At 42.7% G+C, this 27962-nt stretch overlaps 1 protein-coding gene across 1 annotated transcript in view; it reads left to right on the plus strand.

Moving 5' to 3' along the window:
• Positions 1-2185: 2185 nt before the first annotated feature.
• The window catches only part of PKD2 (polycystin 2, transient receptor potential cation channel), a 39527-nt gene continuing 13750 nt past the window's right edge, over positions 2186-27962 (plus strand). The window contains exons 1-8 of the mRNA XM_045018495.1: positions 2186-2642; positions 11888-11998; positions 17255-17388; positions 19421-19671; positions 20419-20643; positions 21929-22157; positions 25008-25178; positions 27744-27925. Coding sequence (XP_044874430.1) covers positions 2186-2642; positions 11888-11998; positions 17255-17388; positions 19421-19671; positions 20419-20643; positions 21929-22157; positions 25008-25178; positions 27744-27925 — 1760 coding nt within the window. The remainder of the gene's footprint in view (positions 2643-11887; positions 11999-17254; positions 17389-19420; positions 19672-20418; positions 20644-21928; positions 22158-25007; positions 25179-27743; positions 27926-27962) is intronic.

Consider the following 27962-nt stretch of genomic DNA (forward strand, 5'->3'; position numbering starts at 1 on the left):
CCCCCTCCTGCACCCCTGCCCCAGGCTCAGCCTGGAGTCCCCTCCCACCCTCTGAACCCCTCTGCCCCAGCCCAGAGCCCACACCCCCTTCCGCACCCCAACCCCCTGCCCCAGCCTGGTGAAAGTGAGTGAGGATGGGGGACAGTGAGTGACGGGGTGGGGGTGGAATGAGCAGGGCGGGGGGAAGGGGTGGGATAGATCCTGAATTGCACTTAAATTCAAAAAGTGATCCGGTGCGTAAAAAGGTTGGAGACCACTGGTCTAGAGAAACAAAGTCTAAAATAAAAACAACAAATGAAGAATGGGAGAGAAGGGGAAAAATTATAATAAAAGGCAAAAGCACAGGAACTATGCTCACAACATTTTTTGTTTTTACTATAAAGACCTGTAATTAATGAACCTGCTGGCTCATTACTAGATCCCCCCCCCCCCCCCGCCCCGCCCCGCCCCGCCCCTGCTCTCTGCTGAGCTGGGTGGAAAGCAATGGAGACTGCAGAGCACTGGGTTGCCCTGTTGAATCGCCAGTCTGCAGGAAAAAGGAAATAATATTCTCAGATCAAAGGGGATTATTATGCTTGCGACAGAGCCACAGGCTTCCTGAGAGCCAGACCAGGAGAGAGACAGCTGGGCAACAAGTGGCAAAGAGGCAAGTTGAGCTCTTGTTCCTGGCAGGTAGCTAATAGCAGCCCGCTGTAGGCAGGAGCACAGCAGTATTGCCAGCCCCACAGGTCAACCCAAAAATATTAGATTGTATTTTTAGTCAGTGTTTTGATTTTTGAACTCCCCTTCCCTATCCGCAACCTGTGAGACAATTAGTGTTGCCCACTAGAACTGAATAAGGTGTTTTTGGCATTTGCTGCAGGAGGCCAAGGCAATACTGGGACAGTGCACAGGGTTTACAATGACACTCTGCTACTTTCAGAATCCTGGCCTGGATGGCCTCCGTAACCCTAAGGGCTGGGTTGGGGAGTCATTTAATAGTTTGGCCTAGGATAGTTGCATCTTTTGACGCTAGCCCAGCTCTGAAGGCAGAGCCACTGCCAGCAGCAGTGCAGAAGTAAGGGTGGCATGGTAGGATGCTGCCTTCAGAGGTGGTTGCCTGGCCCGCAGCCGCCACTCTCTGGCCGCCCAACTCTGAGGTTAGTACAGAAGTAAGGGTGGCAGTACCATGACCCCCCTAAAATAACCTTGTGATCCCCTGCAACTCCCTTTTGAGTCAGGACCCCCAATTTGAGAAATGCTGGTCTCTATGAACTCTGTACAAGCACACAAAAGACCAGATTTCATGGGTGGAGACCAGATTTCAGTCCTTGATGCATTTTTCATGGTTGTGAATTTGGTAGGACCCTATCCATGCCTAATGGGCAGCACGGAAAAAAGTGCGAAGACAGTTGTGGGAGAAGAGGGGACACGTGTACATATGGACACACTCAGACTAAAGCTTTGGTGGGGTGGAGGAAGCAAGTGAAAGAGTCAGTTCAATTTGGGGTATAAGCCAATGAATAAGCACACTAACCTTTCCCCAAACCCTCAGGCTGGCCCTGTGTTTGTGATCATAATCACCAGGAGTCTTCCTGCACCTCCGAACTGTGGCAAAGACTTGTATTGTAGGCTCACCCCAAATGCTAAGAATGGCTTTAGGTGGAGCTGTCACAGAAATACTGACAAACAGAGCAAATCATCATCTTGATTTATTATTAGCGACTGACAGATCGTCAGTACAGGGTCACTGAAATGACCGGGACCCTGCGCTGCCCAGGGGATGATTTTTGATGCGTGTAGGTGTATGGTATGTGCGTGTTTGGGGTCGCTGAGTGGGTCTGCGTGCGTGTGCATTGCACGGGGGCGTGTGCATTGCACGGGGGATGCGGGTGCGGGGGGGATTAGGAGGGTGCGGGGGGTAAAAAGGTAGATGGGGGCACGTGGGTGGGGAGGGAGGATGTCGGTGTGTAAGGGGGGTGCGTGGGGAGGGAGCGGGGCAGGGCCGGGCAAAGGGAGGAGGCGGCGGGTGCCCGGCAGTGGGTGCGCGGGTCTGAGGCGGGAGGGAGGCTCGGGGGGCCGGACGGGGCGGGGCTCCGGGGGGCGGCCCGGCCCCGGGGGCGGAGCTCTGGGGGGGTCCCGGGGCGGCAGCTCCCCGCGCGGTCCCGCCCCGCGGCTGCGGAGTCTGGGCGGCTGCAGCGGGCCGATGGCGGGGGCCGGGGGCGCCAGGGCCGCGCTCTCCTCCCCGGGCGGCGCCCCGGGGCCGGGGCCGGGGCCGGGGCTGGAGCTGGGGCGGATCCAGGAGCCCGCGGGCGGGCCCTACTCGCCGCCGCCCTCCTCCTGCTCGCGGCAGGCCTGGAGCCGGGACAACCCGGGCTTCGAGCCGGAGGAGGCGGCGGCGGGGCCGGGGCTGCAGATGGAGATGGACGTGGAGTGGGGCAGCCGCGGGGCCGGCTCCTCCCCCGGCGCCGGCAGCGCCCGGGGCCCGGCCGGGGAGGCTGACAGCGGCCGGCGGCGGCGGCGGCGGGGGGAGCGCGGCGTGGGGGCGGTGCCGAGTCCCAGCCCCGCCGCGGGGGACCCGCTGGCCCCGCACCTGCCCCCGGACGGGGCCCCTCCGCCCCATCGGGCCGCCTGGGCCAAGAGGCTGGCGCGCCGCTTGCGAGGTAGGAGCCAGCCCCGCTCTACGTCCCGCCCCCCCCGGTTCTGCCCCCTGGGCTGGGCCCCCATGTTCCGCCCCCCTCCGCCCCGTGGGCAGGCCCCCCCCATGTTCTGCCCCCTCCTCCTGCCCCGTGGGCAGAGCCCCCCCCATGTTCTGTCCCCTTCTCCTGCCCCGTGGGCAGAGCCCCCCCCCATGTTCTGCCCCCTCCTCCTGCCCCGTGGGCAGAGCCCCCCCCATGTTCTGCCCCCTCCTCCTGCCCCGTGGGCAGAGCCCCCCCCATGTTCTGTCCCCTTCTCCTGCCCCGTGGGCAGAGCCCCCCCCCATGTTCTGCCCCCTCCTCCTGCCCCGTGGGCAGAGCCCCCCCCCATGTTCTGCCCCCTCCTCCTGCCCCGGGGGCAGAGCCCCCCCCATGTTCTGCCCCCTCCTCCTGCCCCGTGGGCAGGGACCCCCCATGTTCTGCCCCCTCCTCCTGTCCCATGAGCTGAGACCCCCCCCAGCTTCCTTACATACGGTCCCTTAAGCCCTCCCACGTAGTCACCCCCCTGCTTCCAGTCCTTGCCCCTTGTCTTTGTCATTTGGAACCTTATACTCCATTCCCCCAAGCTCTGTAGAACTCAACCTCTTTCCTCTTTTAGACCCTTTCACCCTCATGTTGACCTCCCCCTCCCCCACACACACTCATTCTTCTGTTTACAACCTCAGCCCCTTATTTTAAACTGCCCCAGCTCTTTGCCTTTCTTGCTTGTGCTGCTCCTCCCAGGTTGTCAGTTGCAGGGGATGCTTTGTAGGGCAGAGATCACACTGAGGAAAGGTAGGTCAGGCTGCATCCAGAATTTGCAACTGTATATGTGACCTTTTCTGGGGGCACAGGGCCCTCTATCTTGACCCAAATCTCTGAGTGACCTTGGGCCAAGTCGTTCTGCCTCAGGCTCCCCCTCTATATAATCAGATTGATGGGTACTTACCAGACAGAGGTGATGTTTGGATTAATTACCTTTTTGTACAGTCCTTTGAAGTGCTGTCTAGCTGCCAAATGTTGTCATTAGTTGCCAGAGTAAAAGGCACTGTTGATACACAGTTGGCTTATATACATCATCTATTTGTTACGGTAGTCTCAGTGGCCCACTGTAGTCCTATTGCTAAGAAAAATTGACATTGCAGAGATGCTCGCTGGGGTCCAGTTTTGTGGGGGAGAAGGCATGGGCAAATGCCCCACACTGTTTTTCTTTTTTGTTTTTTACAGTTGCATAACATCAATATTCGTAAAAATTAAAAGGCTTCGGTATTTTAGACATGATTTTTCTTCATTTCAAAGAAAATCTTTGTAACCGTAAAAGTGAATGGTGAACGGAGTGAACCACTTTTTCCATAAAGTTTGCAGCTAGATGGATAATCTGAACTGGTGCAAACTGGCAGTGAACAGATCTATCAAACTGTATTCAGTTTCAGGCCTGAGGTTTGCAAATCGGACAGTTGTTTGTCCATTTATCGATGACATTCCAAAAAATTGTTTGATGTAAAAATGTTCTGTGAATTGAGCCATCTCATGTCAAAATAAATGCACTGTATTTTTTTTATTTATTTGGATGTGAAAGTCAAAGTGCACTGTTTCAGGTATGCAGCATGCACGCTCTGCATCAATTTTTGTGAAAGATTGCACAATGAAATAAGTTCCTGTTTTGTGGTGTGAGATTGAAAAGTGATTACTGTATACAAAAAATAATTATTGTTGTCTGATGGGTTTATAGCCTTTAACATTGTTCCTTTAATATAATCTGTTATCTGTATGTGCATAGCTAGTGCTTGGAAAAGGAGCTGGCTTGACAGATGTAGAAAGTAAAGTCCTTTTTAAAAACAAAAACAAACAAACAAAAAAACCAGGTACAGCCTAGACAGCTGTAGTAAGTTTCCCATACTCCCATGTTTGTCAACATTTAATAAAATTGTCTGAACATGACTACAAGTGCTTGAATTAGATGGCACAATACTAACCATGACGTTGATGATCACAATGTGGTGTTATCTAATTTAATACTGTTGGATCAATTGTGGTATGTGAAACAGTATTGAAAACAGTCAAGACTATACTAGTATGATCAATGCTAGCATTAGAACAGTTTTCAATACTGGTTTGTAGAACCTGTTGATGAAAATGATTGACTGTACAAAAAACCACTTTCAGCAGCAGTTCATCTTTTAGTGTAGATCCAGCTTTTGTCCCCGACTAGCTGAAAAAGACATTTTATTCCTCTGTTAGTCCTCTGAACTATCCAGTTACTTTAATACAATTTTTTAATGATTGACCACTCCGCGCTGGGGAAGGAAGACATTGCCTGCTGGACAGTTCAAACTTTGTCAGTTTGTATGCCCTCAGGAAATCTGTTTTTTAAAATATGCAATGATCCTACTGTACTACAGTTGAACTGGTTTTAGAACAAGTGGAAATATTTTTTTGGACAAGTCCTTCCACTGACTTGTACCACAGGGAGCCTGAAGTGAAATTAGCATCTTCTGAGAGGAAGAAGTTGTCAGGAGAAGAAACTGCAAGATATGATTCTGTCTGCCAGGCTGTCAGGGAGATCAGTCTAACACAATTTTCTCAGGCAAAATAAGCAATTGGAAGGTGGTGCACCTCGGTCATTTAAAATTTACCTTTTTTTTGTGGTGTAGGCCAACCTTGAATCACCTGATCCTCTTGGTGTGGTGCTCTAGCATGCAGCCTAATGGTGACTGATTTAGTTCTCTTTATGCTATTGGGTGTGATGTCACTAGTAAAGTGCACGCTTTGTGGAAACTGGTGGGCCTACATTTTATGGTTTTGCAAGATAAGAAAATAAAAGGTGAAATTTTAAATTACTAGTGTGTTTAATATGTCCTCTGGCTGCTTGGGGCATTCCGCATATATGGATAGTACATTTACTTAAATGTACCCGTCCCTTTTGGAAGTAAAATGGTTTTGTTTGACCAAGTCTGAAATGTTCAGGTACAGATTGAAGGGTGCTTACTACAGATGAGCTGAACACCTTTATGTCAAGGCCCAGTGAAATTCACTGCAGCATAATTTAAGGAACTATTCAATCTAGAATTGGAAAAACACACACTTGTTTTTGAAGTTTCGTGGAGAACAGGGATGTCACTGAAGAATGGAAAATGTAGTACTTACCTTATGTTAAAAGATTTTGTATGTTTAAATATGAAGTCAGTTATGCTGCAAAAGCATTGTCTGTTTTAAGCGTTGATACACGCAAACCAGAGCATTAGATTAAGAAGATTCTCTGCAGTATCTGATGCATTGTTAGAGTAAATAAGCTGGTAACCGGAGCACAGAAGGTAATAAGTAGGGGCCTACCAAATTCATGGCCGTAAAAAACACGTTAAGGACTGTAAAATCTGATGCCTCCCCGCTACCCTGTGAAATCTGGTCTTTTCTGTGCTTTTACCCTATAATATACAGATTTCATGGGGGGAGACCAGCGTTTCTCAAACTGGGGGTCCTGACCCAAAAGGGAGTTGCAGAAGAGTCACGGTATTGCCACCCTTACTTCTGTGCTGCTGCCTTCAGAGCTGGGTGGCTGGAGAGTGGTGGCTGCTGACTGAGGGCCCTGCTCTGCAGGCAGCTGTGCAGAAGTAAAGGTGGCAATACCATACCATGCCATCCTTACTTCTGCGCTGCTGCTGGCGGCGGCTCTGCCTTCAGAGCTGGGCTCCCAGACAGCAGCAGCTGCTCTCCAGCTGCTCAGCTCTGAAGGCAGTGCTTCTGCCAGCAGCAGCGCAGAAGGAAGGGTAGCGGTATCGCAACCCCCCCCTACAATAACCTTGCGACCCCCCCCCTCTCACACACAACTCTTTTTTGGGTCAGGACCCCTACAATTACAACACCCTGAAATTTCAGATTTAAATAGCTGAAATCATGAAATTTACTATTTTAAAAATCCTATGATCATGAAATTGACCAAAGTGGACCATGAATTTGGTCGGGCCCTAGTGATAAGTAATAGTCATAATGGGTTAAGAACATAATGGCCATGCTGGCTCAAACCAATGATCTGTCTAGCCCGTGGTTCTCAATCTTCGTTGCACCTCAACCCCCTTCTGACAAAAAAAAATTACTACATGACCTCAGAGGGGGGACAGAAGCCTGAGCCCTGCCACCCTGGAGTGGCCGAAACCCGAGCCCTGGGTGGTGGGGTGCGTAGGGGGGCAAAGCTGAAACCCAAAGGCTTCAGTCCCGAACGGGGGGCCTGTAGCCTGAGCCCCGCCACCCAGGGCTGAAGCCCTTGGGCTTTGGCCCCCAGCAAGTCTACAGCAAGCCCTGGTGACCCCATTTAAACAGGGTCCCAACACACTTTGGGGTCCTGACCTACAGTTTGAGAACTGCTGGTCTAGCCCAATATCCTCTCTATGACTGGCTAGGGCTAGATGCGTCAGCGGGATGAAACCGAACAGGGCAGTTATCAAGTGCTCCATCCCCAGCTTCTGGCAGTTGGAGGTTTAGGGACAACTGGAGCATGGGGTTGTGTTTCTGACCATATTGGCTAATAGCCAGTGATAGACATATCCTCCATAAAGTTATCCAGTTCGTTTTTGAATCCAGCCTTTTGACCTTCACAACATCCCCTGGCAGCAAGTACCATAGGGTGACTGTGCATTTGTAAAGAAGTACTTCCTTATGTTTGTTTTAAACCTGCTGCCTGTTAATTTCAACAGGCGACCCCTTGCTCTTGTGTTACGCGAAGGGGTAAATAACACTTCCCTATTCACTGTCTCCACCCCTTTCATGATTTTATCATATTGCCCCTTATTAGTCTCTTTTCTAAGCTGAAAAGTCCCAGCTTAATCACTTCTTTATCACTCCTTGTATAGAAGCTGTTCCATACCCCTAACCACTTTTGTTGCCCTTCTCTGTACCCTTTCCAATTCTAATACCCATCTTCTGAGATGGGACGACCACAACTGCACCAAATATTCAATATGTGGGTGTGTCATGGATTTATATAATGTCATTATCACATTTTCTGTCTTATTGTCGATCCCTTTCCTTATCGTTCCCAACATTGTTAGCTTTTTTGACTGCCGCTGCACATGGAGCAGATGTTTTCAGAGAACTATCTACAGTGACTCCCAAGATCTTTCTTGAGTGGTAATATCTAATTTAGACTCCATCATTGTTTGTATGATTGGATTATTTTTTCCAATGTGCATTACTTTGTACTTATCAGCATTGAATTTCATCTTCCTTTTTATTGCCCACTCACCCAATTTAGTGATATCCCTTTGTAATTCTTCACAGTCAGCTTAGAATTGAACTATCGTGAGTAATTTTATGTTTGTCTAAAAAAATCCTGTTTAACCAATTATTCATTGAGTCATACACAAAGAGTATGCCAGTGCACTTGGAAATATAGGTAGAGGTTATTGGTATACCAATATATTGGCAGAGTGGGTAAGTGCAGTAGCTTTTCATCTCTGGTGACTTGCATTACAAATTCCAAGTTGGGTCAAAACAAAGTACTTTGAATTTATCCTGCTCTTTGTATTACAACCCATCACATGATCTTTGCATGACTGCAGTTTGTCTGTTACAGAGAGGGCCAATAATGAGTCAGGAGATATTTTGCTAGTTAGGACTGAGGTATATTTGTAGAGCCAGGCTGGGAAGATCAATCTTCCTCTTCTGTGCTAGGCCTCGCTTCAGTCGTTGATGTTTTTCTGTCGCTTTCATGAATACTAAATTCATCTACCTAGCGTTTTCCTTTAATGTTTTTCTTATTTGAATTTAATGTTCTTACTCTTTTTTTTTTTTTTTTTTAAACAAGGAGGCTGCTACATTTGGCACTTACTGGGTCACAGTAGTAGTCATGAAGTTGATGCTTCACTAAGCAATGTGAACTTCAGGACATGTATAAGATTCCTCTTTTATGTTTGTTTTGGGAGTAGGTGATGTTGCTTGAGGATGGCAAATTTAGGGAGGGTGAGGTTTTATGTTTCTGATTTGCTATATAGCTTAACTGCTGCTATATATTATGAGCTTGCTTTTGGCTTGTTTTGGTTTAACTGTGTTTTTAAACAACTTAAGGGTGCTTACAGCTTTGGAGGTACCTTTCTGTTTATAAATCCAAATATATACAAGCTATTTAAAAATAAAAGGAAATATAGCAAAACCTGTGTGGCTCAAATAAATTCAATTTATTCTGTGCACAGATTTTTAATATGAGATGAAGTTTCCTTTGTTTTGTAGTTCCCTTTAATCACCACATTGTGACACCTCATCTGAATTCTTGTAATCTATGGATATGCCTTGCAGGCAAATAAAAGAAAGTGGGAAAGAGAAGTGTTAGTTTATGGATTTGATAAAAATTTGATGAAGTGAATAGTAGCTCACTTCAGCATGGATCAAAAGTTCATGAATAACTTTGTATGTCAGTAATGGGATGCTGAAAATGGTAAATTATAGCTAGAATTGAGATAATTTTGATTGTCCAGAGATGATTCCAGTGAAATCTTTATATTAAAATGACTCCCTGAACCTGCAGTATTCTTGATTATCTAGAATAATGTTTCTAAGCCTGGGGGTGGTCATGGGACAAGTTTGGGGGGGTCGCAAGCAAGGCCAGCGTTAGCGGATAGGAAGCAGGGCAATTGCGTGGGGCTCTGTGTCACCAGGGGCCCTGCAAAATTAATGTACATGTTTCAGCCGTGAGCATAAGGTAGTGGGGTGCAATTTTTTCTGGTGGGGGTGGTCACTTTTTTTTTTGTAAGTCCAAAGTGGGTCGCCAGCACAAAAAGGTTAAGAAACACTGATCTAGAATAATATACTAGTAAAATGGTAAAGTGGCTACATCAGTCCTAAAATCTCAGGCACTAAAAGAAATATAATGGCCAATAGAATCTGGATTTACTTTATTGGTGAGCCTACTCCATGTACTTCTGAGCTGGATTTTTCAGAGCTGTAATTTTCTGCTCTGTGCTGACTTACAATATTTCTCTAATATGACAGAATTTCAGTTAGCAAATATTTTGCTAGCTACATTTCTTATTGGTGACTAATGTACTGACAACTAGTACTTGGCATTCTTGGGCATTTTATATGGTAAACTGCAGCAGCACTTATCTGTAAATTTTTCAGCCTTGGCTTTGAAGAACAAAGTAAAAAAAACAAAACAAAACCAAAAACCTAGTTTCCTTGTGGTAGGACTAATTCCACCTTTTTATTAATGTATATTAATGAAGGATTGTTAAAGACTGAAAACTGAGAGGAAAGCTTATGCTAAAGTTATTACTCACTGTGCTGAAATGTCTTTTCCTATTTGGCTTTGTGGCTAGGTAATGTCTTGAATTGGTGTGCTTTAATGGTTTCTAAAAATATTTACTCTGTTAATGCTTTTGGAATGAACCTTAGCATTGCATGCAGATGGAAGATTGTAGCTTTTATCATCTTTCTCTTTGCTGGGTGAAGCTCCCTTTCAACAGCTGGATCTTTCAGATTTTACTCTTTGCAACAGCTGGGATTAAATTTTTGCTTCATAGTCCAGTTTACATTTGTTTTAATTTTCCATGTTGCTGTTAAATTTGACTCCAAATTACTGTGATATCTCTAACATAAAACTTTTTTCTCAGATAATTTTATTTCCATCCACTAGTGAGCTAAAGGGAATTTTTAAGGCTGGTTACTTAAAATATCTGAAAACTGAGAATGATGACTGTTTAGCTTTGCAGGAACAAATTTGGATTGTTTATTCCCCCCATCTTTTTCTCTCTGTCCTCCTTTAAACTTAGGTCATATTGGCTTTTAGGTTAAACAACAGTTGGCTGGAGGTAGCAATTCTGAATTGAACATCAACAGCTGTTCCAAGCTTCTCTCTGTTCCTTATTACTTTCCTGTTATTAATATGATGATTGATAATGCATTCTGTCCTGATAACATTCAACAATTGACCTTTTGGTGACACTGTTTTTTAAAATTTCCTTTGTTTTCTGATCCCCTTCGGGAGATTATAGCAAGGCTGAGGGCTTGTCTACACTGGCAATTTACAGCGCTGCAACTTTCTCACTCAGGGGTGTGGAAAAAACACACCCTGAGCACAGCAAATTTCAGTGCTGTAAAGCGCCAGTGTTGGCAGTGCACCAACGCTGGGAGCTACACCCCTCGTTAAAGCGCTGCCATGTAGACTAGCCCACAGTTAGGGACTCTTGCATTGAATGCTAAAGCTTCTTAGGCAAGCTAGTGTCATAAACCCAATATTGGACCTAGATTCTTCAGCTAGTACAAATGCACAGATTCCCATGGAAACTGTAGATATGGAGAAGATTTTTGGCTCTGGAAAAGTGGAACAACAATGTTTAAAACATTAATAGATGTCCTAACTACAGTTCCTTCTTGCGCTGAAAAATAAGAAATATAGGAAGCCTTATTGAAGCCTTTACTGCAGTGGTCCCCAAACTTTTTCCTTCACATACCCCCTTACCAGTTTCTCTACATCCTTTCTATATAGTGGTGACCAAAATTGGACACAGTACTCCAGCTGAGGCCTGATCAGTGCTGAGTAGAGTGATACTATCACCTCCCGTGACTTGCATGCTATATCTCTGTTAATGCAGCCCAAAACTGCATTTGCTTTTTTTTTTTTTTTTTTGCAACAGCATTGCATTGTTGACTCAGGTTGAGTTTGTGATCCACCGCAACTCCCAGATCCTTCTCAGCAGTGCTGCTGCCAAGCCAGTTATCCCATTTTCTACTTGTGCTATTTTTTGCTTTTGCATTTGACTTTTCTTCCCTAAGTGTAGCACCTTACATTTGTCTTTGTTTAATTTTATTTTCTTGTCTATAGCCCAGTTCTCCAATTTATCAAGATCGCTTTGAATTTGAGTTCTATCCTTCAAAAGTGTTTGCAACCCCCCCCAGCTTTATGTTATCTGCAAATTTGATCAGTATTCCAATATCCAGATAATTAATAAAGATGTTAAATTAACTGGGTCTAGAACAGGTCCCTGTGGAACCCCACTTGAGACCACCTTCCAATTTGACATCATTCCACTAATAGTTATTCTTTATTTGCTGTTGTTTAACCAGTTATGTATCCACTTATGTATCTGTCAAGCCCACATTTCTCCAGTTTAAAATCTTATAGAAGAATGTGCAGCAAAAATTGTGTCATGACAAAACTTGTACATCCTTTGCCTCAATTATATCAGTAATGTGGCTAATGTGTGATGCCTTATGTGCATTTATGTAAATATTTCTTTTTAAAGGTCTGTGGGGTACAAGATTGATGGAAGAAAACACTAGCAGAGAGAGATACCTGAAAAGTGTTTTACGAGAACTGATCACATATGTGATTTTCCTTGTGGTCTTGTGTGTCTGTAAGTACCATTTTCCATTAATTTTCAAATTTCTATACTAATTGTTTGTGCTGTGTGACCCAAGAGTGAACAGTGAGGGTTTTTACCCCAGGATGGTAGGCGTGTTGTCTAGTGATTAGGTCACGAGGCTGGTATTTAGGATACTTGGATTCTGTTTCTAATTCTGCCATTGGCTTCTTTTGTGAGCTTGGGAAAAAATCATTTCAAACTATTTGCCTCAATTTTCCCACCTTCAAAATAGAATAATAATACCTTCCTTTTTAAAAAGTGGGAACTTTGGTAATAGTTATGATTCCTGTGTGTGCCTCAGTTTCGTATTGCTACATGGAATGTAAGGGTTAAAAAGCTGCTCTTGAGAGAGAACAGGAGACGGGGCGTTAGGTCATGTAACTGGGCTGTCATGAATGCATCCTTAAAGGACTGGCTGAAACTGACCCATATCAGTGGAGGATCCAGAAAGACAATGGGAACCCCAAGGACTGAACAGTTGCCACCTATCCACAGGAAACTCTGTTGGGCAGAACATGTGAACTCAGCCTGCGTCTGCAGGAGGAAGACAATGGACCAAAAGGTGACAGGAGGTTAGGGTAGGAGCAGGCCTTTGGGAGAGAAACAGCCACTCTCACCTGGGACTGAGACAGGGATAGAAACAGACATTGGTATGGTTCCCAGGAACCCTGGTTTGGCCAGTATGGATTATGTCTTAAGCATTGCATCTCTCTGCTAACAAAGGACTTCCCACTGGTGAATTTCAGTTGACTAATAAACCCTACTCTGTTTTGAAAAGGCTGGCTGATGTCCCTGAAAATAGTTGCTGAGGTGTATTGATCCCTGAAGAGGGCAAAAAGTCTGAACAGAGGTCTGTCTCATGGTGTGAAATAGGAATTCTGCAGGCTCAGGGCAGGTCTACACTACATAATTACTTTGGTATAACTACATCACTCGGGGGTCTGAAAAATCCACACCCGAGTGATGATGTTATACCAACCTAAGTGCCAGTGAGAGAGCTTCCTCCACCGACATAGCTACCACGTCTTGTAGAGATGGATTTAACTGTGCTGATGGGTGAACGCTCTCCTCCTTCCTACAGTGTCTTCATTAAAGTGCTACAGCGACACAGCTGCATCAGTACAGCTGTGCCCATGCAGTGTTTTAAGTGTTAGCCTTCCCTCAGTCCTAAAGGCATTGAGGCCATGTGGCCTACCCTTGTGGAAGAATTGATGCCCCTTTCAGGTTCTGGCATACTGAAAGGGTTCCTCCAAGGGACTGTTTAAAAGCTGGTGCATAGCACAAATCCTGTGTATCTGACGCCATCGAATAGTGAAAGGCATGAGCTATTGATCACAGTCAAAAATTAAAGTTTAGAAAGTGTCTGAAAAGGTATGATTTTTATCAACTAAGACACCACCAGATATCCTTAAGCGTAAAAGTTCCCGTAGTGGTTGAAAGACTGGTGCTGGTAGCCTCTTTAACATTTTTTGACTCTCTCTCCATGTGCACATAACACTGAGTGTCCTAAACAGGCTTGCCACCTCATGCATGCTAATACACAGACGTAAATCTTGGGTAAAGTATGTGGTACTAAACATTGGCACAAGATAGTGAGTAAATGCTCAGATATCAGTCTTATTTATAGGGGAGTTTACCTTTTACTTTTACATAAAAGTAAAGGTAAAGAAATCCAAAGAGGCAGATATTGGAATTTCTAATACACGATGGACAAGGTGGGTAAGGTAATGTCTTTTATTGGGCCAACTTCTGTTGGTGAGAGAGACAAGCTTTTGAGCTTACAAAAAGCTGCTCTTCAGGTCCTCTTCAGCTCTGTGTAAACTTGAAAACTTCTCTCTCACTAACAGAAGTTGTTGCAGTAAACGATGTTACCTAACCCACATTGTCTCTCTTGTCTGGAACCAACATGGTGTCACAGTTATCACAGGTCCGGTGCTTTCGTACGGCTCTGTAACAGTCCCAGGGAGGGCCCCTTTAGAGTGTTAACCTCCCTTTGGGTTACACTCACTGGGGTAAGTCCCTTGGCTTCAGTGCCTCCTAGGACCGCACTTCTGAGCGTTCAGCATGCCTGCCTCACTCTGAGAGCTCCCCTCGGTGGATCCACTTGAACTGGACCCTGGGGCAGACTTGCACAACCAAAGAGAGAAATGCAACCCCGACCTCTTTAGTCTAGAGTGACTCTCAGACAGCACTGTAAAACGGACGGATTTGTAAAAGTTCTGGAATACCGCATAAGCAGTTCTTCAATTAGCATAGAGAGTGGAAAAGTTGCAGCCAAGTCCAACTGAGTCTGACTAGAGCCCACGGCCCTCTTCCAGCCCCTGGTCCACAAGTGCCCCTACTTCCAGCAGACCGCACTTAACTAACCCAACCTACTCTTCAGTCCTTTGTTCCTCTTACCAGACAGACATTGTCCCCTGACCATCCACCTTAGCTCTTTGTTCTCCAGCTGATCTGAACTGGCTGGCTTCCTGCAGAGGGGGAGGACAGCCGTCCATGTTCATTATGTGCTAGACACCCAGATATCCATGTCATTGTCTTCTGGGTTCTCTGGGGGGGGGAAGGAGGGGGACAGGCAGCTAGACAACAGTGACGCTGTGATCTCTGCAAATAGTAATCACCCTTTCCCCACCACCTGGTTAAACATACAGCATCCAAAGTGCTATGAGAAATTCCCTCTTTATGTGCAGTGTTGTTATAGCCATGTGTGATGATGTATCTCACACACACACAGATAATCTTATTTCCTTTTAGTGGTTATCCCTTGGGGGAAGATTAATGTGTGTGCAATGTAGGATATTTTAGAATCCTAGAATCATATTCAGAATACATACTGGGAGGTCTTCTACATTAGAATTAGTGCTGTTAGCATATTGTGCTTTTACAATGGAAGCATCAGAAGTAAAAACATTCCTTTATCTAAACACTGAAAGTGTTAAGGATTTTATTTTAACTTTTAACAAAAGTATTTTAGGTTTTTATTAATACACCATGATCTAGTTTGTAGAATAAACTCAAATACAGATTCCTCTTAGTTATTGAGGCAAAATAACTTTAAGGATTTTCACACCTTTCTGGTACATATTTAGGCAGCTGACCAAGGTTGTGGGAAATAATATAAGTATGGTATTACATAGTGCTTGGAATTATTAGAGGTCTGAATATAATTTTTTTTTAAAATAAAACCTCTCAAAAATAATCTTTTTAGAGTTTCATTTCTAATACTGTTGCACACAAAGTAGTTCATTCAAATATAGCATGTGCAATGGCTAAAACAGATACTTGGGTTTTCATATGGTCTAGTGGTTCAAACATAATGCAGGGAAACGGTGGGTGGGGGTGTGGGGGGTCCTTGTTCTGCTCCAAACTTCAGCCTTGCAAAACAATCATTAAAATTTGCCAGCCTAAACATAAAATCTATTCACGGACTTTCCTCATGGTGGTGGTGATAAAACAAATCTTTTACTTGCCTAGCAAAACAATTACTTGCTGCCGGTTAATGTAATTCTGGAAAGCTGCCATGTTTTTTTAGGCTCTTTATTTTTAGCACTGGCAATAAATCCACAATTTAATATTTTCAGTGCCTCAAATAAAATGCCAATGAATTTTAAACTAAAATATAAAGTTGTAGCTTTGAGACCAAGTCTGACTTCTTTATCTACTCTGGTATTTTCCTTCAATTTTTAATGCCACTAGTACCATACCATTAGTATGTCAGGTGAAGTAATGTAAACGTGGGACCAGCATTTGTATCACTGTGTCATCTAACCCTACTCAGAACTAGTCTAGATGATACAGTGGTAAAAACCCCAGTGGACTTTCAATACTAGCACCAATGGAAATGCAACAGTGAGAGATTAAAAAAAAAAAAAAAGAAAGAAAGAAACTTTAACTATGCTAGAACTGGATCTCCCAATGTGCTTATGTTTATTGTTGTAGTGTTGATGCAGTCTTTAAGTTGGGGGCCTAATTGTCTGTTGTGTCAGTCTTTTCTGGTGGCTGTGCCCTGTTCACTCCAACTGGAAAGATGCTATTATACTATAAGCGATAGGCCAAAATTCTACCTTTCCTGATATGCCCTGCTATTAGATATCCTGTCCCTTTCCTCTGTCTTCTCCTCATTTGAGCTTTTCTGGGGTTTTTTTTGCCTTCCTTGCCTCACCCTTCCACCTGCCTCATCCCTCCAGAATGGCACCTATGCTGCTGCTTCTGCACATGGCCCTGTTTTAAAGGAGTGAGGAGAAGCAGCCCTAGTGCAGCGATGCATTTAAGTGGGCTTAACTTTGTGTATGAGTAATCCTATCCCTATGCAGCAAAGCATATAATAACTGCATGAGTAAGCATGTGCTCAAGTGCATTGCTGAATAGGGATGGGATTACTGAAATGCTTAAATACATTGTTGAATCAGGAGTTTGGTCATTTTTAATGTCCGTTCCTAATGGTGCATAGGGGAAGCAGTATGTCTACGAGTGGCCAGTGACCATTGCCTCCCCTATGAATAGTCTGCAGTGTTAGAGAACACTGCAATCTGCTACTTTTACTGCACTTAGCATCTCCAGTATGGCTTGTAGAAGTAGAGGGTAAAACTGACTAGGGGTCACATTGGTATCATTCTGCTAGGGGAGAAATGCAATGGGCAGGAACCACAGCGCAACCTTACTACAGGGAAGGCGATGGAACACAGCTCCTGCAGTTGCTTAAGCAGTTTGGCAGTCTTTCAGCTGTTCTGTGCTATGCTAGTAGCAGAATCTGACTGAGCTAGCACATCCAGCATTGGAAGGATTAGCCTGGTTCAAAGGAGATTATTCTAGTGATGTAGGCCTGAGGGTAGGTCTACATTGCAGTTAGTCACCTGCAGCTGGCCCATGCCAGCTGGCTTGGATTGCAGCCTGAGCTCTGGGGCTCTCCCACCTCTCAGGGTCCTAGAGTCTGGGCTCCGGCCTGGGCCCCAATGTCTACGTCTCAGTTAAACAGCCCCTTAGCCCTAACCCAGCCCCATGAGCCCAATTCAGCTGGCACAGCCAGCCTCAGGTTTTTAATTGTTGCGTAAACATAGCATAAAATCACGTCAGAGTGATTAACGGTGATTATTGGGGGCTTGGTGATAGGGAGAAGCTTGCCTTACGTTTTATCCTATTTAGAAATGTTAACATTTCTGTGTAAAATACAATTGGATGTTTTTGAAATAAGCATTTTAAACTTGGTTTCCTCTTTTTCTCCTCCCTACCAAAAAATGTCTCCTGCAGTGACTTATGGGATGGTGAGTTCCAGTATGTACTATTACACTAGGGTAATGTCACAGCTCTTCCTGGAAACACCTTTATCGAAAATGGAGAAAACCAATTTCAAAACCTTATCCACCATGGAGGACTTCTGGAAGGTGAAGGGAAAAAAAATTATCTTGTCACTATAAGTTTGTTATTTTTCCCCCTCTGGACTCACAACTTTAATCTGTAAATATCTCTTAAATTCACCATCATAATCAACAAATGCTCTTAGGTCTGGTCTACACTTCTGCCAGTACTGTACAGCAATGTTGCCTGGGGATGTAATAAATTTTTTTTTTTGTTTGTAACTACATTTTTATTCTGGCAAAAGCTCTAGTGTAGACATAGTATACACAGAGTGCAATTAAGTGCTTTGCTACTTAAGCTTATTTTGTTCAGCAAACTGGAATAAGCTGTATGAGCAAAAACATTCTTTTGTCACTATAAGCTGCATCTAGGAGGGTTTGCTGGTATACTACACCAACAAATCTTTGTAGTGTAGACAAGGCCACAGTTACTAAATGTAATCCGTTACAAGTGTTGAATTTAGGAATCTAGACGTCACAACGGATTAACACTTGCTAGATTCACTTCTAGAACCTGGATTTAAATCTTAGTTCAGGTCACGAGAGAGAATATATTTGGTTATGATATACTAATACAGTTACTTATCAGGCCTGGACATTACTGACCTAATAGGTGACACACCTGTAGAGTTGCTGAGGTGTGTTACATCAAGTGTTGTTATTACGAGTCCTGTTGGTACAGTAGAACCTCAGAGTTAAGAACTGACTGGTCAACCACACCCCTCTTTTGGAACCAGAAGTACACAATCAGGCAGCAGCAGAGACGGAAAAAAAAGAAAAAAGCAAATACAGTACAGTACTGTGTTAAATGTAAACTACTAAAAAAGAGAAAGTTTAAAAAAAGATTTGACAGAATAAGGAAATTGTTTCTGTGCTTGTTTCATTTAAATTAAGATGCTAAAAGCATTTTTCTTCTGCATAATAATGTTTTAAAGATGTATTAAGTCAATGTTCAGTTGTAAAGTTTTGAAAGAACCACCATAACGTTTTGTTTAGAGTTACGAACAGCCTCCATTCCCACGATGTTCGTAATTCTGAGGTTCTACTGTACTACTTGCGTTTCAGGCTAACTACGTGCATAATTCTTTGCGGCATTTGAGCCTTTGTTTGCTGATCATTGACCTTTCACTCCTTCTGAGCCATTATCAGTCCTGGTCCTGCAATGTGCTGGTGCAGTAGTCTTGCATTGACAGGGTGTGGCTGTAGCAGTCTGCCCAAGCACGACACAGTGCAAGAATGAGTACATAGGGTTGCTATGTGTATTCAGGAGCAGTTAATATACTAAAAATAATAGAATATTTCAATATACCAAAATTATTTTTATTCCTCCCATCTCCCAGAAAATACACTAGTCTGTAGACCGAGTAAAAATTTTTAAAATGACTTTTGCACTTAAGCTCCTAAGTCCCATTGACTGACTTTTAAAGGCTCTTAGGCTCCTAAGTGCCAAAGTCAATTTTGAAAAAAGATAAGCTCCTAAGTCATTTGGGCACTTTTTGGAAATTTTACCTATTTTAGCCTACTAATAATTTTTCATACGTCATTTTGATATATTTTAAGTTTCATATTTCTTATTTTTGTAACACAAGCAGCCACATAGATTTTTGTATCAAACATGCAGAACAGTGCTTTAATGACTCTCAACTGCAAAGAGCATAAATATGAGCGAAGAAGAGAGCTGCATGTAGCTGAATTCATGATAGTTTTAGTGGGAATGTTTTCCCTAGTGCAGACATGGCCACAGAGGATTGCTCTATTTCTAAAAACTCAGAATCCTTCATTCTTCCTCTCTTTAATCCTTTGCCCAGTGGACATAGCATAGCTATCATACTTCTGATCATGGTGGGTTGGGGAAATTCCCTTGGAACTCATCAACACTTAGTTAGCCAGAGGACTCTTTGCTAAGTAACTTTATGTAGCAAGAATTTTTTCTGTCAATAGACAAAAACTAACAATCATAATATAAAACACATCCTTGGCAAGAGTGGAGGTGTATAAAAATACTGAGTGTTGGCTCTGAATGAACTTAGCATCCCTAACATTCTTTCTTCCTCCTCAGTTCACAGAAGGCCCTTTGCTGGATGGTCTGTACTGGGAGATGTGGTACAACAATAAAACCGTGGCAGAAAACAAAAGTTTCATTTATTACGAGAATCTGCTTTTGGGGGTGCCTCGTGTTCGGCAGCTGAAAGTGAGAAATGGGTCATGCTCAATACCTGAGGATTTAAAAGATGAAATTAAAGAATGCTATGACGTTTATTCTGTTGCTAATGAAGATACTGCTCCTTTTGGGCTCCGAAATGGAACAGCGTATGTATTTCTCTCGCATCCACATAGCCAAGTGTGCGTTCTATAATTCTGTGGGCGTTTTTAGCTGATTCTCCAATGATAACGGGTACCTTCCAAAAGCAACATCTTAATTATTGCGTGTTCTGCATGTAAACTCTTTCTTTACAGTTAAATCTAAAACAGTTGTCAACTCTAAATTAGTTTCTTCCACCTATATGAAATCAGTCTGTTGGTTCTGTAGAAGACTTTGTTCTTGGCCTTACTGGTTTAGGTACATCCAAGTCTGCTACAAACGGGTATTTCCATTGCCTAGAAATGCAATATGATCTAAGGAAGACAGTTGAAGCCAGAAGTCTCGACTTCTAATTCTGGGTTTTACTGCTTACTCACTGAGTCTTTGGTTAAATTGTCTTCCCCATGCACAAAGTGGAAATACTACTTGTCTCCCTCACAGTGGTGTTTGTAAATTATTATATGAAAATGCTGCTTTTCGTTTCACTAAGAGAATTCAACTCCCTGTGCCAATTGAGAGTATTCTGTTGTCAAGACATAGTTAATTTACTGTGACTTGTCATTATCTATCTTTACTATTAATTTTGTCTGTCAATATCAAGAGACCCTCTAGTGCTTCTTTCCAGGTTACAGATACCACAACTTCCTTATTAATAGCTCTTTAAAAAAAATCCCAATTGCTTTACGTGATCAAGCTTGTGTTGTTACATTAATTACTCTTTTCATATGTATTTCTCTCTTGCTGTCTTAAACTAGTTGGACTTACACCAATGAACAAGATTTGAATGGGAGCAGCCACTGGGGGTTGATTGCCTCATACAGTGGGGCTGGTTATTATCAGGATCTGTCACGAAGCAGAGAGGAGACAGCCGCACAGATTGCTAACCTTAAGAAACACTTGTGGCTGGATAGAGGGACCAGAGCAGCCTTTATTGATTTCTCTGTGTACAATGCGAACATCAATCTATTCTGTATTGTCAGGTATTTATAAAACTTTGGATAGCATGTATGTTCTCTCAAATGACATTGCACAAACAGTAGATATGGGATCTGCTTTATCTTGTATCATGGGAATTGATCAATATGCACTGAATCTTATTACGTAGGTGAAATGAAAGCCTCTTGGAACATTTCAGCAAAAGGAAGAGTTATTTGTATTGCTGATGATTTTTATCCCAAATGCTCACATTTGGATAGCCCTTGTAGGTGGTTGGCACCTACTGCCCTCAGGGAGTCACTAGAAAAGACACCTGAGTATCCTGTCCAGCAGATAGCCTAGCCACTTTTCTCTTGTGTACTACTTCCTTCTAACTGACAATTTTGAAATGTAAATTTTTTTAAAGGGTTTTTTTTTCCCCTAAGTAGCTCCTGTTTGAAAAGAGAGTATGAATTTCTCATTGTGTTCAGTATTTCTGTCCACTATCGCTACCAAATATAGAAAAACTTTGTACGTTTGAAAAAGATTAGCTAAGGCAGTATAGCCTGGGTCAGATTATGAGAGCATCTTTTTGATGGTGAGGATGATTTAGCCTAAATGAGTTAAGGAACGTTGTAGCTACGTGGAATGGGAAGTTTATATTCGGAAAGATGTCCTACATAACGATGCTTTGTAAAAATCAGGATTTTTCCATGACTTTAAAAAAAACCCAGTATTTGCTTTAAATTATATTTATAAATGCAGTTAGCAAAACGATCTGAAATCAGTGACACTGTTCCAAAGGGACAGTGCTGAGTCTTAAAATAGTTGCACACACAAAAATCCTTAATAATACATGTAACAGCTCCTACAATGATGAAAAGGCCAACATTTTTTAAATTGCTGGTTGAGGTGTTTTGGATTACATTTAGCCTGGAAAGGGAAACTAGACAGACCAACTTCATCTCCTGGTACTCAGGGTACAGACAGTAGGGACCAAAGTTTAAAGTGTGAGTGCAACAGAAGATGTCTATGTGCAAATGAGGGATTTGTATACATACAATCTTGCCTTATACGATGTCTTGTGTGTGTCACCTGAGCGCAAAATTGTGCACATACTTTAAAATGTTACCATACAGGAATTTCTAAATCAAACAACTTCCATCCTTAATAATTTTAGCTCTAAAAATTTAAAAATTAAAACCCATGAAAATGTTTTTCTACTACTGTTAGATTTTTTTTTAAAACTTCCTGCTAACAGATTTTAAAAGTCCAGGCTTATGCTGCTGAAGTAATTTTCAGGGTCTATGTCTCAAACATAATATTTTTGTTTTCTTTTTTAAAATGCAGGTTATTAGTGGAGTTTCCAGCAACTGGAGGCCTCATTACATCTTGGCAGTTTCAGCCAGTGAAGCTTATCCACTACATTTCTACTTTTGATTTCTTCTTGGCAGCCTGTGAAGTGGCCTTTTGTCTCTTCACCCTTTATTATGTTGTAGAAGAGATCTTGGAAATTCACATCCATAAACTGCATTACTTTAGGAGTCTCTGGAATTGTCTTGATATCCTCATCATTGTGGTGGGTAATGGCTTATGGATATGAATCGTTACGATCTTCTAGTACAGTAACTCCTCACTTAAAATCATCCCAGTTAACATTGTTTTGATGTTATGTTGCTGATCAATTAGGGAACATGCTCGTTTAAAATTGTGCAATGCTGCCTGCTTTGTCCTCGGCTTGCAGGAGCTAGCTGGTGGGAGCTTGGAACCAGGGTGGACCAGCAGCCCCCCGTCAGCTCCCCGCTCCTCTAAGTCCCCTGTGCGGCAGCTGCCAATTGCCAGCAGTTCAGCTGTCCCTCCCCACACTGCTCCTGCCTTCTGCCTTGAAGCTGCTCCTGGGAGCCCCCTGCTTGCCCTGTAGTGGCGGGGGAGAGGGAACAGGGGTGCTAATGTCAGGGTGTCCCCCTTCCCCCTGCTCACCCTATTTCCATGGGGGGGGGGGGAAGGAACGACAGGACAGGGCTCGGAATGGAGGGAGTGTGTTGGCAGAGGCTGCTGTCTCAGCTTCCTGGCCTACTTAAAAAGGCAGTGTACTTAGAGTGGGGTCAGCGTATTTAAAGGAACAATGCGCATCGCTCTCTCTCACACACACAGGGTGTGTCTCCCTGTCTCTGTCTGCCATGCTGTCTCCCCTCCCTCCATTCGTGCTGCCTTGTAGAGTGTGAGGCTACATTAACAACAATGGGTTAACCCTCGAGGGCTTAGCCGAGTTCTAGTTCATCATTTAGCAGTAAGGCATTCCCTGGGAAATATCCCACCCTCTGACTTCACCACCTCAGCCAAGCTTCACAATCATCATTGCTGTGTACAGTGTGTGTGTGTGTTAGTGTGTGTGTGTATGTATGTATAACAAACAATACTATACACAGCAATGATGATTGTGAAGCTTGGTTGAGATGATGAAGTCAGGGTGGGATATTTCTCTCTCTCTCACACACACACACTCACTCTATGAGAGAGAGAGAGTGTGTGTGTGTGTGTGTGTGTAACAAACAATTTATACATATGTGTTTGTGTGTGTGTGTGTGTAGTCTTTTGTCTGGTGGAAAAAATTTCCCTGGAACCTTCTCCCCCCCCCCCCATTTATATTAATTCTTATGAGGAAATTGGATTCGCTTAACATCGTTTCGCTTAAAGTCGCATTTTTCTGGAACATAATTACAATGTTAAGCGAGGCATTACTGTACTGCTTTCTTTTAAGAGTTTTTCTGGAAGTGTTCAGTGCACTCAGCACTAGTAGCATGGGTATAGGGGACAAATGTGTGCTGAAGGGGACAATAACCACATTCTAATGACATGACTTCAGTGAGATTACTCATGGCAGAACATGCTATTCAGTGTGAGAAAGGGGATCACGATTTAGATGATGATGTATATTTTTGCTGAATTTCCTTGATTCTCCTATTCAGTGGCATCTTTAGGAGAGGATCTGATCTGAAAGGATTCTACTGTGTACAGAGGGATTTTTAGCATCTCTCAGGTTTTTAACCTCCTTCCCTGTACAAAGCTATTTTGAAATAATTTCCTTCCAGTGATTCGTGAAGCTGCAGGGACAGCTATGAGGAGAGGAAACTATAACAAATTCTGCGTTACCGTGGCTCTCCCATACTTCTGGAGATCAAATACCAGCTGATGCAATGATTTTTGAGTGCCTTTCCAGTGACAACATCCTCTGCTTTAAAGCCAACACTTTTGGGCACTTTGAGAGAGGGTGTGGTGTCTGAGTGTATTTGCAAAGTAATACTAACAAATCCTAGTGTTTTTATTCAGATATTTAGCCAGCTAATAAGTTCTGAACAACATTGCTTGCTACTTGCCAGCCAGGCCCAAGTGTCAGAGTGCGTAGTTGATTGCACAGCGCAGCCTGCACCAGCATGTTTTCCATATAGTACATATCAAGTCTGGCTTCCTGATAAAGTAGACAGAATGTTCTCTTTGTATGGGGTGAAAAACTGAGTTTTGAACTTCAGGCTCCTGTGTAATCCATGATGTAGGCCACTGTGCTGGGGTTTTGCCAACTTCGCTTTATACAAAAACATTTACCAATAATGTAACGATTGAAAGGAGCCTGGTACCAGGGGCCAGCAGCTTCTGCATTTTTATTCTAGACTCTGTGTCAGTGTTCTCTAGCTCATTCAGAGGAGAGGGCTGAGTTCTATGTGTAATTATGGTCCATGGGCCAGGGTACAAATTCAGGACTATATACTCCCACAGTGCACAGTGTTCACTGATGTCATTAAAAGATTTTGATGATGATCAAGGGTGGAAGGTGACCATTGTGATAGTAGCTAAACATGTAGTTAGTCATTATTTGATCTGTGCATTATTGGCCTTTCATCACTCAGTGAGAAAATTTGCTCCATCTTTAGGCCACCGTTATTCCTGCCCTTAGTTTCTCTTCCTCTTCTTTCTCTCCCTCGTCTTTGTGAATCTCCTCTGTTCTTTTCTTTTCTCTTTGCATTTCCTTCCCTCCAGCAATTCCCATTTTCCAATCCCAGTGGGGTTCACTCCTGAAACCATGGTCCAGTCTATCCGCTAAAATGATCAATATAGGGACAGGGTAGTTGATCTGATTCATTGTATCAGGCTGTCTGCAGCCTTAGGCAGACATTAATGCATCGATTTAAACTATGCTCATGTTTAGAAGGTATTTGGCACACAGGAGGGCTAGAAACTTTATTTTAAGTGAAAGCTTTGATTCCGAATGTCCTGCAGACCACAATAAATGTCATGTGGGCTGGATCTAGTCAGTAGGTGTTGACTGTGGGTTTTTTTGGGAAAGCCAGTGTGGCAATCTATTTATGTAGTAGCATTTAAAACCTATTCAGTCAAGTGTTTCTTATTGTTTATGTATTTCTTTTCTACTCAGCTATCAATAGCAGCTATAGGAATTAACATATATAGAAGGTCAACAGTGGACATGTTACTGAAGAAGCAGCTGGAAGATCAAAACGCTTTCCCCAATTTTGAACCTTTGGCATATTGGCAAATACAATTCAACAACATTGCTGCTGTCACTGTGTTTTTTGTCTGGATTAAGGTAAATCCTAATACTTCAGATTGGAATGAAGCTCTTTAACACACATGCTAATGTAACTGCAAGAAATATCTTTGATTTGTTTCTGCACCTTGGAAACAACCAACTGCATTCCAGGCTTGCTCGCGTTTCTGCTGAGGCTAACCATGGAAAATTTCAGACCAAAAGCATAACTGTGTGCAAGTGAAAACAGTACTATAATCTTGAAACCTAATTTTAGAAAAAAGAATCCGTGAATATTGCTAATGCTAATAGTGCTCACAGTAAATTGTATGAAAAAAATCAGTCTAGTCTTGTCATTCCTTGATCCAGTGACAAGTCACTAGGCCTAATTAGTTCCTGTTCTCTCCCAGCGTGGTGGAGCTGTTGCCCTTTCATCAATCGACCCATATACAAAAGTTATACAATGTTAAGACACGGATAGTTTCTAAAACACATGGATTCCATGACTGCTGTGTTGAGGCTATGTACTCATTAGCGTTAAATATGATAATACTTTTGCTTTCCTGGAGTCTTTCTTGTTGCTTTTCACTTTTTTTGTTTTCTTCCCTTTTTGTGGCTTTTTATGATTTAGTCAAAATTGACATTATACCAGCAGCAAAGACTTAAACTAGGGCAGCTGGTTTAAAACTGTTTTGTGTCAGACCATTTCTATGGAATGTCCACTCAGATGAATGGAATTTTAGGATAAGAAGACTAGCTTCATTGAACCAGTAGTTGTTATGGATGTTGCTAAAGGTGTAGCCATTTAATAACTAAGCTTTAAAATGGAGCAAGTTCATACCTCTGCTTGTGCTGTTTTAATTTCTCTAGGTAAAGGCTAGATAATATTGGCAGTTTTTAATGCTGAAACTATTTTCACAACTGACAGACCTAGAAACTTTTTTAAAATGGAGATAGACTCTAATAATGACACTATGGGGTTCCATGTTTAATGTGTTTCAGTGATTTTCACAGCATGTGTGCTTGGTTTACAAGAAAAAAGAGGTCTTTCCTAACTCTCAACCCTGACAGTCTATCCTAGGATCTGAGAGTCATGCTGGGTTAATCTTTCCACACATAATTGCTAGTAATAAAGTTTATTTGGGCTGAATCAGGCCCTCAGGGTTGCACAGGTGTCACAATCAGCCCTCATTGGGTTTGCTCATGTACAACTCACCAGAACTAAAGTTAACAATTCTGCTGATGAGTGAAAGAATGGAATCCACCTGAGGCTTAGCAGGGCGGAGTGAAGTAAAATCTAGTAACAATTTAACTTGTATTACTTAAAATTAGTCGATATAACTCTGAATATGCCAAGAGAGCTAATTTTTTGAGTAAGAAGGTGCTATATTTGTAGTCACTTTTCAGAATAGAACTGCACTTCAGATAACTAGATTTTAAAGCAGCGATTTCCAACCTGGAGGATTTCTGAAGGATCATGTGGGACTGCCACTCTATATGTTCCTAGCTTTCCTTTCCCACAAGTAGCACCATATATTGCTGCCACTGCAACATTGCTTTCTGTACCTCTGGTAAGAGACAGAACTTCTAAAGGGGGCTGTAACAGAGTGAAACGGTTGGGAATCACTGTTTTTGGAGGACCTTATTTTGACAGATTTCCATTGCCCCTAGCTGTAGGATACTTCTATTACAGCTGCGCCGCCTTGCAAGAAGTCGGTTATAAAGTATATAAAATTTCCTCTGGCTCTCCTATGATCTCATTTTATGCTTCCAAAATATTTTAGTGATCTATTAATTTCTGGAAATGAAGTTGATAGTAACTCAGTGTATCTTGATGTGGAGGAGGGAACCGTGAGATATAAATGCATACTACATGGGACTATTTAAAGTGCTCTGGTAAAGCCAAATCTTGGCATTTGAATGGCTCCCCCATGATAGATTTTTCTGTCCATGTCCGTCTTTGCTTTCTGTCCTCTAGATGTAATGAGTTCGAGAAGGAAACTTTTTTGTTAATGAACTGGTGAAGCTATCTAATAGATGGGCATCTTAGCATTAGATGAGTGGAGAAAGAATTCCTCTGTATGCTTTAGGAAGTAACACAAATTCACTCTTAATCTACCAAGTGACTTGTGTATTCTACCACTATGATATAAAGTATAAAACAAAGCATAACTATGTGCAGTTTTTACACTCAAGAGATGGTGAATGTTACAAAATAAAAATTGAAAATTCCTGACTGTCTATTTCTTTGTGTTTAAATAGAAAACAAAAAACCCAACAAGCCTGTATGGAGGTTTCATAAGAAGGCATGGTTCAATATTTGTCCCCCTTCAAAATAGTTCTAATATTAGTAGCCCAATACTGCAATACAACCAGTGTGTGCATATAGTGGAGCAGGATTTGAAATTTTGTTCTCCCTCAATGAATTTTCCTCTCATTTCTAGCTATGAGTGTTTTGGTAGAAGGGATATTTCTAAAAATAAAAGTAGATTGATTTTCTGTGTCTTCAATATTAAGTGCTATCAGATTTGAATACACTTTGCATGTGAAAGGTTGGAAAGCTGCTCATTCATTAGTAGTTGTCTGTCTTGATTTTACATCTATTTCTCTTTTTTTTTTTAACAGCTCTTCAAATTTGTCAGCTTCAACAGAACAATGAACCAGTTATCCACCACCATGTCTCGCTGTGCCAAAGATGTCATTGGCTTTGCTATTATGTTTTTCATTATTTTCTTAGCATATGCTCAGCTGGCTTACCTTGTGTTTGGCACTCAAGTTGATGACTTCAGCACTTTCCAAGAGTGTGTGTAAGTATAATAATAAAAAACAGTTCTTCAGTACATC

Source organism: Mauremys mutica, chromosome 5 (assembly GCF_020497125.1).
Source record: "Mauremys mutica isolate MM-2020 ecotype Southern chromosome 5, ASM2049712v1, whole genome shotgun sequence".
Lineage (NCBI taxonomy): Eukaryota > Metazoa > Chordata > Testudines > Geoemydidae > Mauremys > Mauremys mutica.